The sequence below is a fragment of the Eublepharis macularius genome, chromosome 11, assembly GCF_028583425.1.
Source record: "Eublepharis macularius isolate TG4126 chromosome 11, MPM_Emac_v1.0, whole genome shotgun sequence".
Taxonomy (NCBI): Eukaryota; Metazoa; Chordata; class Lepidosauria; order Squamata; family Eublepharidae; genus Eublepharis; species Eublepharis macularius.
The window spans coordinates 94,374,906-94,388,702 of NC_072800.1; the positions used below are offsets into that span (position 1 = coordinate 94,374,906).

Sequence of the window (13,797 nt, forward strand, 5' to 3'; positions counted from 1 at the left end):
CCAGTTTCAATCTACTGCATCTATTCTGGGCCATGGAGAGAATATGAGGTAGTAGCTGGGAGTGCTTGTGATGGGCAAACTCCTCAAAACTGGGTTTTGAATTTGCAGATGAGTTTATAATGAGCAGGTAGCAGGTTTATAATGAGGGGCAGCAAACGAGTTGGGGTGGGAGAGCAGAAGGCGTTTCAGCACACGCAGGTTTTTCTCACTCTGTATGGGAAATTGCATCTTCCTGTCTTAAACATCCAAGAGCAGTATCTTCCGTTGCCTCTGGTTGCGCTTGTTGTGAAGGCCTTTGAGTATCAGGTGCACACTCTAAACGTGCCTTCGTGCTTTGTGCGCTATTGCCAAACATGGATTGGTCGCGCATGAAGATCATACTGCTTGCATCTCTTTAACTCTCTCAAGGCAAAGTTCTGACAGCCGTGGCTGGGGCAGTGGTCATTACATTCAGGTGGACAGAGACATGTTTTCTGTGTGCCTCTTCTCCAGTGCCCTTAAACAGGAGCTTCATCAGCATAAATTAGTGTGTAATGATGCCTCCTGGAATATAAGTGAAGCGGAAGAAATGCTTAATACACCAACTGGTTCACCTATGGACCTTTTTGACCACTTCCAATGATGGCTGTCGACAGAGTTCTGGCATCTGTGAAGGCCACTACTCATGCACTGGATCCTGCCTATCTTGGCTGCTAAAATCATGCAAAGGCCACATTAATGAATCCTTGAAGTCTATCATAAATAAGACATTGGCTCAAGGTGCTTTTCCTTGGCTACTCAGAGGCAGTTATCCCCCTGCTACTTAAAAAATTGTCCATAGGCCAAAATGATGTAGCCAGTTGTTCCCAATCTCTAATCTGCCCTTTCTAGGCAAGTGATTGAGGAAGCAGTAGCAGACTAAATCCAGATCTTTGATAACTCTGGTGCTCACCTTTTCAGTCTGGGTTCAGGCCACGCTGTGGAACAGAGGTTGCTCCGGTAGCTTTAGCTGATGACCTCAGTCTGATTGTAGACAAAGGCCATGCTGCTTTGTTGCGCCCCCTAGATCTTTAACACAGCAGGCCGTGCCGTCCTATTGAGGCGTTTGGAGACGGAAGCAAGTATCAGGGGATGTGTCTTGGGCTGGTTTAAATCACTGCTCATGGAACAGACTCAAAGAGGAGTTGTTGGAGACCATCTGTCTTCATTGTGAGAATTATCTTGCAGGGTTCCATAGGGCACAATCTTGCCCCTTGTGTTATTCAACCTCTGTGTAAATTCTTTAGGAGACATCCCTCGTAGCTATGCAATTGGATGTCATCAGTATGCAGATGACACCCAGCTCTGTTTCGTCGCTATCCAAATCACCAGGAGGCGCAGTTAAAGATCTTTGGTTGCTGCCTGACCGTGATGATGGTTGGGGAGATAGGTATCTTGAAGGACATCGTGCGCCCCCCCCTTCTGCTGGAGTTCAGTTGGCCCTTGCAGAGCTGAGGGGTTATGTGGGGTTCAGCACTACTGCTGAGGAAAAAAGAGCCCTCTGCAAACTGTCTAGCCCAGAAGGTGGTCCTCTACAATTGACACAGCTGATCCATCCACCTGGATTCACAGCATGGTAACATTAAGGCATTAAGTGCAGAAGTATCCCCTCAAAGTCAACTCAGAGACTCCAGAAGGTGCAGAACACGGCAGCGCAGTTACTATCAGAGGCTGGGCGGAACAGGCATATTACTCCCACGACATTGGCTACCTATCAGATACTTGGCTCAATTCAAGACATTGGCTATCACATAGAAAAAACCCTTTATGGCTTTGGTCCCTCATATCTGCAGGACCTCCTCTTTCCCTGTGCTCCGCCATGGCAGCTTTGCTCATTTGAACAGGGTCTTCGGCAGGTGGCACCCATCTTATGGAGTGGCCCGCCTGATGAGATTAGGAGAGCCATGGTCTCCTGGCTTTCCACAAACTATGCAAAACTGAATGATTCAGGAGGGATTTTTTTACACAGGTAGAAGGGCTGTAAAGGAAATGATCCAGAGATACACTTTGGTTCAGGAACAAGGGCTGTGGAGTATACTGCTGTTTACCTCTTGCGTAGCTTCTGCGTCTAATGGCTAGTGCTTTATCTCAGCTCTGTATTCAGATTTGCGTGTATGCAAATTTCAGTAGTCTGTAACTTATTGCATTGTTTTGAATGTCTGTTGAGTTGATTGTATTGACTTCACACTATGTAATCTGCCTTGCGTCTCAGTGAGAAAGGCGCACTATAAATAACGTACATTTAATTTTTTTTTTAAAGCCTGCTTCAGTTTCATACTGTGTACTGCAGTGAGAAGACTGTTGAATTAGGATCTGGGACATCCAGGCTTAAATCTCCATTGTGCTGTGGAAATTATTTTGTTTTTAATTACCTTTATTGGCATTAAATTAAACAAGCCTGTATTTTGATATACAAAATAGAATCAGAATTTATATCCTGATTGGTTGTTGTGGGTTTTCCGGGCTGTATTGCCGTGGTCTTGGCATTGTAGTTCCTGACGTTTCGCCAGCAGCTGAGAGATCTCTGTCTTTTGGTGCTACACCTCTGAAGATGCCAGCCACAGCTGCTGGCGAAACGTCAGGAACTGCAATGCCAAGACCACGGCAATACAGCCCGGAAAACCCACAACAACCATCGTTCTCCGGCCGTGAAAGCCTTCGACAATATATCCTGATTCTTATAGCAATTATAAAAGAAATCTCACTACTGAGGGGGAATTTATTTTATTCTTTATTTACATCATTTCCAGTCTGCCGTTCTCATTGAGACTCAAGGAGGATTACATAGTGAAAATCAAATACAATCAACCAGATGGGATATCCAAAAGGTTAGTAGAGTTTGGATTGCATGTTCCTGAGACAGCCACAAACCCAGGCTAATCTACCTCACAGGGTTGTTGTAGAAATAAAATGGAAGAGAGAACAACAATGTTAGCTGCGTTGGGTTCCTGTTGGGGAGAAAGGCAGGGTATAAATGAAATACATAAATGTGTTATTGGCAGTTAAATCTGGGGAGGTGACTCCTCATCTGTTTATGACAGTGAAGTAAGAAACATTGAATACTATAAAGAATATATAAACATAAAGGGAGACTGCAATGAAGAAATCCGAAGAAGACTGAGAATTGAAAGAGCAGCTGTGAGGGAGCTAGAGAAGATCCTTAAAGATAAAGATGTCTCTCTGGGAACCAAGATAGAGATAATCCAAACTATGATATTCCCTATTGCTATGTATGGATGTGAAAGCTGGACAGTGAAGAAAGCTGACAGGAAGAAAATTGATTCATTTGAAATGTGATACTGGAGGAGAGGTTTGTGGATACCATGGACAGCCAAAAAAATAAGTGGGTACTAGATCAAGTTGAGCCTGGATTCTCCCTAGAAGCTAAAATGACAAAACTAAGGCTATAGAACTTTGGTCACATCATGAGAAGACAAGATTCTCTGGAAAAGTCAATAATGCTAGGAACAGTGGAAGGCAGCAGGAAAAGAGGAAGCCCTAAAACGAGATGGCTGGACTCAATCAAAGAAGCCACGTCCTCCAGTTTGCAGGATCTGAGCAAGTCTGTTAAGGAGGGGACATTTTGGAGGTCTTTCCTTCATAGGGTTGCCGTAAGTCGGAGGCGATTTGATGGCACATCATACACACCCACAAACATAAAGAAAGGTGTACTTGATATGTCTACTAAACATGAATTAGCTGAGAAGCCACCTCCAGTCATCTTGAGTGGATGTCCTCTCAGAGAGTAATCTCCAGCAGGTCTGCTCGGAATCCTCCCGAGGTCTGTTCAAGGGGCGTAATGCCGAGAAGTTGTCCTTGGAATTGGTACCTAAGTGTAAGATGAATTACAACTATCTTTACTCTTTATATTTTAAATCTGTATGTTGATCTAGGCAAGGCTCAACAAATCCCTGGAGCCTGGACATTTCATGGTGCTGCCCACTGTGTTCCTCTGCCATTTAGTGTAAGCACCTCTTCATGACTCTCGGTAGAAGTACAAGGTTTACTTAGGTGAGGGATAGAGGTTAGCTTTCTGTTGGGATGACAACCAGCATAACCCATATTTATTTATACATCACAATACTTTTGTTACAGCTTTTAAGAATGGAAATAAAGAGTTTAGGATAACAACAACAGCATTTGTTTTATAAACTGCCCTTCAGGACAAGTTATGGCCCACTCAGAGCGGTTTACAAAGTGTTATTATTATCCTCATGACAATCACCTTGTGAGGTGGGTGGGGCTGAGAGAGCCGTGACTGAGCCAAGGTCACCCAGCTGGCTTCAAGCGGAGAATCAAGCCCGGTTCTCCAGATTAGAGTCCGGCCACTCTTAACCACTACACCAAAATGGGAGCAATAATGAGAAAGTATGGTCATTAAAATATAAATCCCTGAAGGCTGAAAAATGAATCTGGCTTCTAAATTTCTGGGCCGGTTCCTAAAGCCAAAGAAAATCTGTCAAGGCCTGGATATAGGGATTAAAAGCCAGTAGAACAGCTCAGCATTCAGGTGAAGCACTGAATGATTGTGAGTGAGTGAGTGAGTGAGTGAGTGAGTGAGTGAGTGAGTGAGTGAGTGAGTGAGTGAGTGAGTGAGTGAGTGAGTGACCCCCCCCCCCAATGTGTTCTTGAACAAAATGGCTTAATGTACTATAGTTTTTTACAGAAATTTTCAGGTCAAACTGTTGGTGGGTCTCAGTGAAAGGGCATTGGGTGGGGTGGGGGGAATACAGCTGCACAGCATCACAGACTGCTGCCCCCCCTCCCCAGGACACCTTTTCTTCTGGATTTAAAGAGCTATTAATTCTTTTTAAATGGACAGCATTGTAAAAAAGCTGTTTGGATAAGACCATGTTAGGAATATGATTTCTACAGCGTATGGCAGTGTACAAGTGGCTTTCCATTTCTTTTTCATCCTTCCGACAGCCCTGTGAAATGAATTGGGCTGAGAGAATGCATCTTGTTCAAGCCCCATGCAGAAAAAGCTTCGGACGTCAGCATGGCTTGGTCTCCCTAACATCTATAGCATTGTACATCAGGGCCGGCAGCAGAAGAAAGAGGGTGGCTTGCGTTTTGTGTGAAGTGCTCCAGGAGAAAGACTTCCATATACTTAAGCACGCGGCTTTGCTGTGCTGTTACACTGAAGTTTGTGAGCTGGTTCTGCATCCCACGTTGTCATAAGTAATCACTTGCCTGTAAGCGCATTCCTGAGAAACTGAGCTGATAGAACCCTAAATTTGCCCTTCAGAATCCATCATATAATTTGCGTCTCTAGCATGCTCAGTGTCTCTGGCTGTGATCGCTAAGTCCTGTGCTGTCCAGATCATGAGGGCCAATATTCCTCTGACTTGGAAACCCTACGCCAAAAAAAAAAAGCCCCCTCCCATGTAGGTGAGGTGAGGAACAGCATACGGCTTTCAGCTTCTCTCTGGCATGCCTGCATGACGGTCTGAGCTGGGTCGAAGAAGGCTGGCTCAGAGAGGAAAGGAATGGAGACTGAAGATGGAATATTTGAGCTGGGCGAGCTGAGAAGCCATCTTTTCTCAGGACTCGGTGCATCAGCCGGCGACCCAAGAGCCAGTCAGGGCCAAGCTGTTGATGAGCGTTTCAGCTGTGTGAAAATTTAGGGAGGGAATTGAGAGCCTGTCTGAGAACAGCCTCCCAAGGGAACTCCGAGACTGCTCCACAGGCCTTATTCATCAGCCCAGCCGGCACATATCTACCCAGGCCAGAGCCTGGAATGTATTTTATTTACGTTATTTATCAGCTGCCATTCTCACTGAGACTCACAGTATGGGAGCTCTGCTATTCTGTCTTGCATCTGGTCAGCCTAATTTTGTTGTCCATTAGATACTTTGTGTGTGAGGCGGGGGTGGGGGTGGGGATAATTCTTCTCTTGGAGCTGTCATCTACACCCTTGAACCTAGTTGTGACAGTGGTAACTCAGCAGGGCCTTTCACAGTACTTGTGGCAAACTATAGGCTAAGTGTCAGATGTTGCTATGCTTTGTATCACCAGCAGGTTCAACTTTAACATCGTTTAGGAAATCCCATTTGCTCCTCAGCTATTATTTACGCATTTGGAATAAGTGAAGAATGTTTGGCAAAACAAGGTCTTGCTTGTAGTCCAGTCCTCCTGAGTTGCAATGCTAGTAACAATCACTGCATTGATGTGTTAGTTGGGGGCAGCCAAGCAGCTGTTCCCCTCGTCCTTCTCCCACATTTAAGTCCTAGCCAATATCAGCGCAAGCAAGATGGAAAATTAGCCCTGGCCTTTAGGCTGCAGAACTCCTGCAATGGCCTTCCTCTGTAGTTCTAACTGGAGCTTCCCGGTTAACTTAGATGGGAGGCCAATGCATAGAGCATTACAATAGTCACACCTTGATGTTACCTCAGCATGGATCCAGGTGGCCAGGTCGGCCGTGTCGAGGTAAGAAGCCATCTTCCAGGCCACAGTGAGGTTGTAGAAAGCATTTTTTTACCTGCCTTAATTTGTCTAGGCTGGAAAGTGGCCCCCTATTTCAACATGGCTGATCAGGGCCGATTCCAGATGACTAACCTTAAGGCGCTTCATGCCGCCCTCTTCTGGATCGCGATGGGGAAAATGCGAAATATCGCGTTTCCTTGCACGAGTTTTGCGTGTCGTCGCGCGATCCGGAAGAGGGCGGCATGAAGGGCCTTAAGGTTAGTTATCTGGAATCGGCCCTGGTCACCTGGATCCATGCCATGGTAACATTGAGACTGGACTACCGGTATACACTGTACATAGGTCTCCCCTCTAAGTCCACTTCGGGACTGCAGCTCAATTATTATCGGGAGCTAGGAGGAGCGTGGATATGACTCCCATTCTACAGTCACTCCACTGGCTCCACCTATCAGCTCCCAGGGTCAATTCAAGGTCCTGGCTATCACAAACAAAGCTCTCCATGGCCTCGGTCTGGCATTTCCGTGGGGCTGCCTCTCCCCCTACATATGTTCTGCCACAGCAGCTTCGCTCATCTGAACAGGGCCTTCTGCAGGTGCCACTTTGCACATGGGCAAAATCAGGAGCTGGCAGTACACGTGCGTTCTCTGCAATTCCATCTTATGGAGTGGCCTACCCGACGAGGTCAGGCAAGGTCCCACTCTCTGGGCTTTCCGCAAGTGATGCAAAACTGAAGTATTCAAGAGGACTTTTTACTCAGAACTGTTCTGTAAGGAAGTTAGCTGATTCCAAACACTTTGGATAATGCACTTCCAATCCTCTTTAGAGATCATTTGGAACTGAATTTTTTTAGTGTGAAACCAAAAATCCACTTCCAAACGATAGCTAAAGTGCATTGAAAGTGCATTATCCAACGTGTGCAGAATCAGCCGTTGTGTCAAAGAGGTGCATCAGTAACGAAATAGGGACCATAGACTTTCCTATGTGTTTCTGTGCTGTCTGTTGCTTTAAGTAGGATCCTACTGAATAGTTCTATATTGTTTTAATATTTCATTCTTAGAACTGCAAATGTTCTGTTTCAGCATTTCTTCAATTCTGTGCATTGTATTTCTGCTGTTTTAAATCTTTGCAAATTTGAATTTATATACCCATTACATTGTTTATTGAAATATCCTTGAAACTGACTATATTGACTCACACTGTGTAATTTGCCTTGAGTCTCAGAGCCGAAACAGACGAGACAAGTTCCCTCAATTCAACCTGGGTTGAACTGCCTCAAGGTTTGACAGGAAATGTAGGCATTTCTCCTTCCCCTCGCTCAGAGGAGGAGGGGGGAGGAGGAGGGCTCCTCTCGCCCGGCCGCGGCGCGAGGGACTCGAGGAGCCTGGAAAGTGGCGGGGGGATGCTCTTAGGCTGGGCGGCAGCGGTGGCAGCGCTCTTGCTGCTGCCGCTTGCCGCCGCCGCCTCTCTCGCCGCTGGAGAAGGAAGCCGAGAGGAAGGAGGACGAGAGGAAGAGGCTGGGGCAGGGGGCGGCTGCAGCAAGAGCAACGCTGCCACCGCGCCCCAGCCTAAGAGCATCCCCCCGCCACTTTCCAGGCTCCTCGAGTCCCTCGCGATTGGGAACGGCGGCGGCTGGGCGAGAGGAGCCCCCCTCCTCCCCCCTCCTCCTCTGAGCGACAGGAAGGAGAAATGCCTACATTTCCCGTCAAACCTTGAGGCAATTCAACCCAGGTTGAATTGAGGGAACTCGTCTCGTCTGTTTCGGCTCATAGTGAGATAATGAAATAAATAAATAAATTTATTTACAATATGTATAGTCCACCTTTCTCACTGAGGCTCAAGATGGATCACAGCATTATAAATAGTGCAACCAGTCCGTATAAGGCAACTAATGAACAAGGCAAAAGGACTAGGGTTACCAAAGTAGAGAACAAGACGATCAACAAAAGTGATCTGAGGCAAGATTTCCTATAAATGATGCAGACAGGATCACAATGTAAGGACGATGCAATAAAAGCAAGGGATACCTACAATAAATATACGGGTTGGGATCAGCATGCCTGGAAGACTTCCTTACGAACCTGCCTGCCGACCGCAGCCATCTTTGGAAGCCCTGGTTCCGGTGCCCCTGCCACCTGAGGCTTGACAGGAGGCAGCCCGAGAAAAGGCCTTCTCAGTTGTGGCACTGGAAATCTCTCCCCTGGGAGGATCCGTTGTCTCCTTTTGCTGCTGTCCTTTTGCCAGAGAAGACTTCTTTGTTTATCTGGTGCTCCCTCCAGCCCTTCCTGTTTTAATTGCCATTTTCATGTTTTTATGTGTGTTTTAAACTTTGTTTTGTTTTAATGATTTGGTTTTCTTTGATTTTAATTCTTTTTAAGATGCTCTTTTATTATATGTGTTTTTAACTTGTTAGCAGCCTTGGTGGCCCTGATGAGGACAGAATGGCAGGGTATAAATTTTGTAAATAAAATAACTATTGCACTGGACTACAGTTCTGCCCCAATATAAAGTCTACCTCCTTGGCTGCTCATTCTCCTATCGCTCTCATATCTTTTTAAAAATGCCATCTTGAACATTACAGTTTTGCACATTCTGTGAGACGATAGAAACACCGGAGCTTTTCTTACCTCTTCGGGCAAGTCATTCCATAAGGTGAGAGCTATTACTGAGATTGCTTGTGAACCAGCAGCTGCCAAAACCCATTTACAGGACAGGAATTTAGGATGCCCTGCTCAGGTGAGCGAAGCTATCGCAGGAGAGAGACTCCTGTAGGGACGTGGGCTCAAGGCCACCCAGGGCTTTGGAGGTGATCAGCATCACCTTGAATTGAACTTGGTAACCAGTGGAGTGTTTGCAGAAGAGGCGTGGCATGCATGTTTCTTCTCCCCTAAACAAGCTTTTTACTGATCGCTACATCATACGGCAATCCTGAGAAGCCTAGCACCGTATCCTGTGCAAATTTCCTGTGCCTGCCCCACGGTGTGCTCCTAAAGGTCAAGAGGGCAGTTGGCAAGGGAGAAGGCAGGGCAAAGCCAAGACTCCTCTGCCTTTTTACTTCCCATGTGCAATTCTGGCTTTGAAGCTGCTGGCCAAGCGTTAAGGTAGATAACACGGATTAGGGGAAGGGGATGTGGCTCAGAAGCATTGCATATGCCTTGCATACAGAAGGTCCCAGGTTCAATCCCTGGCTTCTCCAGTTAAAACAATTGAGTAGGAAGTAACGTGAAAGGTCTCTGCCTTAGAACCCAGAGAGCAGCTGCTGGTCAGCGGAGACGAGGCTGACCTTGGTAGAGAAAGGGTCTCAGTAGAAGGCAGTTTCATTTGTGGTGTTTGGTGTACAAAGCAAACGTGGACACGCATGGCCCGGCGGACCTCTTCTCAGCCACCTATTCCATTTGCTGTTGGCAGTTTTTGTTTCGGAGAGAAGCTAGAGCTGGTTCTCGGCAAACAAGCAGCTTTGTGTTTCTGTTGCCCAATGATCTTGAACAGGTTTCATTGGACTTGAAGGTTTTCCTTTCGTAGGTAAGAGGTGTAACTACAGTAGATACTTTTCTGTTTCACAGCATCCAATTAGCTGCTTCTAGTCCAAACAAAGCAACTACTGAGGGATTAGCAATGAGGTATAATTGGGATGAGGAAACAGGCCATGAATTAATGTGTGTCAGTCATGGAGTCTGAGTTCCTAACAGCCCCTATGATTTGGGCTGTGCTGAGTGGCGTAGAATCTCAGGCCCTTTGGCTTTGTCTCTGTCTCTGAAGATGAAACACACTGTTTGGAGGTTTGGATAAAACAACCACTGCTCTCTCTGACCCATATTGCATCCTCTCCCCTCACCCTCTTGTTTTTCCAGGGACTGAGTCTTTTCACTCTGCCAGCGATGTTCTCCCTAAATTCATGTAGAAGAGGTAAGAAGCAGCTGAAGTGGAATGGGAGGGCTCTATAGGTAGGTTTCCTATATGCTCTCTGAAACAAAGAAAGGAGTGGGGAAATCCTGGCTCGTCTGCTGAGCTGAAAACCACAGGATTCTGTTTGGTCCCTGGTTTCCGGAATGCTTTCCAGGTGCCAGTCAGTCGAGGCACATCAAAATGAGGCAGAGAGCAAGCCGTTTTTGTAGTTCTTGAAGCCGTGTGGGAAGCTGTGTCTTAACAGTCTTGGTGTCCACCATCACAGCAGCTGTGTTCCGTAGCTCATGGTTCCCATTCAGCAGACAGGGAGCTGGAGTGACCTGTCCAGAGCAGAGCGGGGAGGGCTTCAGCCCAAGTCCATTCTCTATCCTCTTGTGGTTTTGCTTTCTGCCCATTTATCATGAGACGGAAAATTCAGTAGCTTCACCACTCTCAGTTGTGCCCCTTTGTCCCACCCGAGTGAGACATCGACCTGTGTGTGTTGTGTTCTCCTCTCACCTTGTCTTTCCTCACCCCCCGTTGTTGAACCAAACTTGATGTGTAGCTCCTTATTAGTTCCTCACTCTAGTTGGTCCAATCATTAGTCATCCTTGCTGCTCTTTCCAAGTCTGCAGCTGTTATTTTTGTCATTTATAGTCCACCTTTCTCACTGAGACTCAAGGCGGATTACACAGTGTGAGATTAGGACAGTCGGTATCAAGGACATTTCAAGTACTCATGCTGGAATACACAATCCCCTGGGGGGAGGGGGGTGCCAGCTTTGCCACCCTGCCCTGAGACACGTTGCCCAGGAGTGGTGGATCCCAAGACTGTTTTCCTAGGCACGTGCCGGCCGCAGTGGCCACGATGAGGGCTGAATCAGCTGCAGCTGCCCAGCTCCTAAATCCAGAAGAACAGGGTCAAGAGGCGAAGGAGAGCAAGAGCTGTTGTGCCAGGGCTAGTGGTTTGTCATGGGTTCCATGATGGTGCTAGGAGAGAGAAGTTGAGAAGTTACCTTCTGCCTGCCTAACACAGGCTTGATCTGTGCTGGTTCATCCCCTTTGGAGGCAAGCACGGCCTGACCTGCTGAGCTGCAGGACAAAGTGTGGCAACTATACCCTGTTAAAACGCTTTCCATCACTTAATAAAAAATTCATGTACAAATAAGGAGACCATTGACTTTGGGTGTTTTTCCTATACGCTGTGTCACCTGAGCTGAAAGCTTTCGTATAACTAACCGTGACAAACCACTAGCCAGCCTCATGTGTAGACTGTCTGATCTCGCCTTTTTCTTTGGTTCTGCATTCCTGTTTTCTTCTTCTCTCCTGTCAAAGATGTGGTTCTTCTGACTGTTCTTCTTTTCCATTACTACATTTTACACACACAGAGATATCTTTTCCCTAGATCCAGAGGAGTTAGCCATGTTAGTCTGTAGTCACAAAATAGTAAAGAATTCCAGTAGCACCTTTAAGACTAACCAACTTTATTGTAGCATGAGCTTTTGAGAGCTGTGGTTCTCGAAAGCTGACGATGCATCTGACGAAGAGAGCTGTGGTTCTCGAAAGCTTATGCTACAATAAAGTTGGTTAGTCTTAAAGGTGCTACTGGACTCTTCTTCCTAGAGTGGCTGAGGAATAACCTCGTGCCCTCCCTTTTCCACTCACAATTTGGACTGCTGAACCCTCCCACCCGCCAAGGGCGGCCCTCCTCTGCATCTTCCCTGCCCCCTTGTTCATTGCTGTTCTCCCTCATGGCCTAACTTCCCACACTGCTGCCCCACCGTTTCCCATGCACTTTACCATTATTTTTGCATTCTCCTTTCCTCTTCCAACCCCATCTCCCTTCTTACATACCTGTTGAGGTCCCTTGTGGGGCAGTTTCCTAGTCTCTTTCCCATCAACAACCACCTGCTTTAGGCAGCATGAATCATGTATTTTGTCCCTGCACCCTCAGTTTCTCCTTTCTTTACAACTTAGCCCAGGAGGAAAGACCTCTTACTTCGCAGTTCCTGTTCCTTACAGCAGTTCCCATTTGTGGCTGGTGAGCAGCCTTCATGCCAGCTGGGCATAAGCAGAAAAGCAGCAGGTTTTGTATGTCACAGGAACAGTGCCACACGAGTGGAACCACAATCACAGAACCAGAGAAGCATCCTCAACAGATTCCCTTTCCATTGCATCACCCCTTCCTTACTCAGGATACCAGTATTAGAAAAATTGTCTTGCTGTGTAGTGCCACTCCCGCATTAGGGTGGGGTCTGGCGGAATGGGGCCATGGGATCCACGCCTGAACTTTTTCCTCCACTCCCCTCCCTGGACCGTGGCCAGAGAGTGTTGCAAGGATATAAGACTGCAGTCTTTGCTTCGGACGAGTGGGGCTTGTCCAGACATCCTTATTCTGTGGGGGCTTGGGCAGGGGACACTGTGCTTTTCCTCTTCATTGGGACTGTGTCCCGCGGTGGAGGAGGCCGTCAGTGCCTTGCCTTCAGAGCTCCCATGGGCGAGGGCCTCCGATGTGTCTATACTCTCAACAGCTTGCTTTCCAGGGCGTGGGCTGGTTGCAGGCAGGTGCTAAGTGGGGGAGAGGGCCTGAAATCGTCCTTCTATGGTGCTTGGTGCCTTGGAACTGATCTTGAGTCCCTGACTGACCCACTTCTTGTTCTTGGTTGTACTTCTGCAAAGAGGAGGTGAGTGTCTGGCCCGCAGTGCCCCTGGGTGGAGTGCTTGGGCATATGTCATGTGTCTGCCTGTGCTCTGCAGTCTTCAGTGTGGCAACAGTGGGAGCTTACCTAAAATTTGTTTGTGTGTGTGTTTGTCTTTATGGGCCCCAGCTGGGGCTCTTTGGCAACAGGCTGCCACTTGGGAAGTGGTGGGGAGGGAGTGGCGCTTGGTGTGGTTTAGTCTGCAGTATCCAGTCTATTTCATTCTTACAAGCAGCTGTACAAACAGAGTTCAAGGTTTTAATGGCTCCACCTACCCACCCTAGCAACCGGGGGAGGGGAGGACTGTAAAGGAGCAATCCTAAGCAGGGTTACAAAGAAGTAAGGCCCATTTTATTCAGTGGGGCTTACTCCCAGGAAAGCGTCCTTAGGACTGCAGCCTGCAACAGCTGTCCCCTTCCTGACTTAGCTGTGTGATGAGCACGGGGTGCCTTTCGCTTGGAGCCCTTGTGGTTGCTGCAAAGGTGAGCCTCCTTTGGGGTCTTTGTCCAGAGGCTGTTGGGATGTAGAATATACACCCCACCTCCCTCCTCCTCTTGTGTGAGTGCTTCTCAGCTTGCTGCATTTTCTCCTTTCATATCCTACCATTCATTTTCCACTGGTTTGTATACACACATGCCTGAGTTTGCTTCCCATTTGACAGAACTGCCTCTGTTGGTTCTCCGTTTCCTGTGCATTGCATAGTGTGTGGCAGTAGAGCAGCACTGTGTCGTGCCATGCCTCTCGATGTGTGCAATCTGTCGACTCTGCCGCAG

The 13,797-nt window shown here is 47.3% G+C and overlaps 2 protein-coding genes across 3 annotated transcripts in view; one reads left to right on the plus strand and one right to left on the minus strand.

Annotated features, from left to right (window-relative positions):
• Window positions 1–1,424, minus strand: part of LOC129337375 (KAT8 regulatory NSL complex subunit 1-like) — a 35,726-nt gene extending 34,302 nt beyond the window's left edge. The window contains exon 1 of the mRNA XM_054990976.1: window positions 1,386–1,424. Coding sequence (XP_054846951.1) covers window positions 1,386–1,424 — 39 coding nt within the window. The remainder of the gene's footprint in view (window positions 1–1,385) is intronic.
• The window catches only part of DHX30 (DExH-box helicase 30), a 38,262-nt gene that overhangs the window by 1,497 nt on the left and 22,968 nt on the right, over window positions 1–13,797 (plus strand). For both annotated transcript variants that reach the window (XM_054991282.1, XM_054991281.1), the window contains exon 2: window positions 10,293–10,347. In XM_054991282.1, the coding sequence (XP_054847257.1) occupies window positions 10,320–10,347 (28 nt within the window). In that variant the 5' untranslated portion in view covers window positions 10,293–10,319. The remainder of the gene's footprint in view (window positions 1–10,292; window positions 10,348–13,797) is intronic.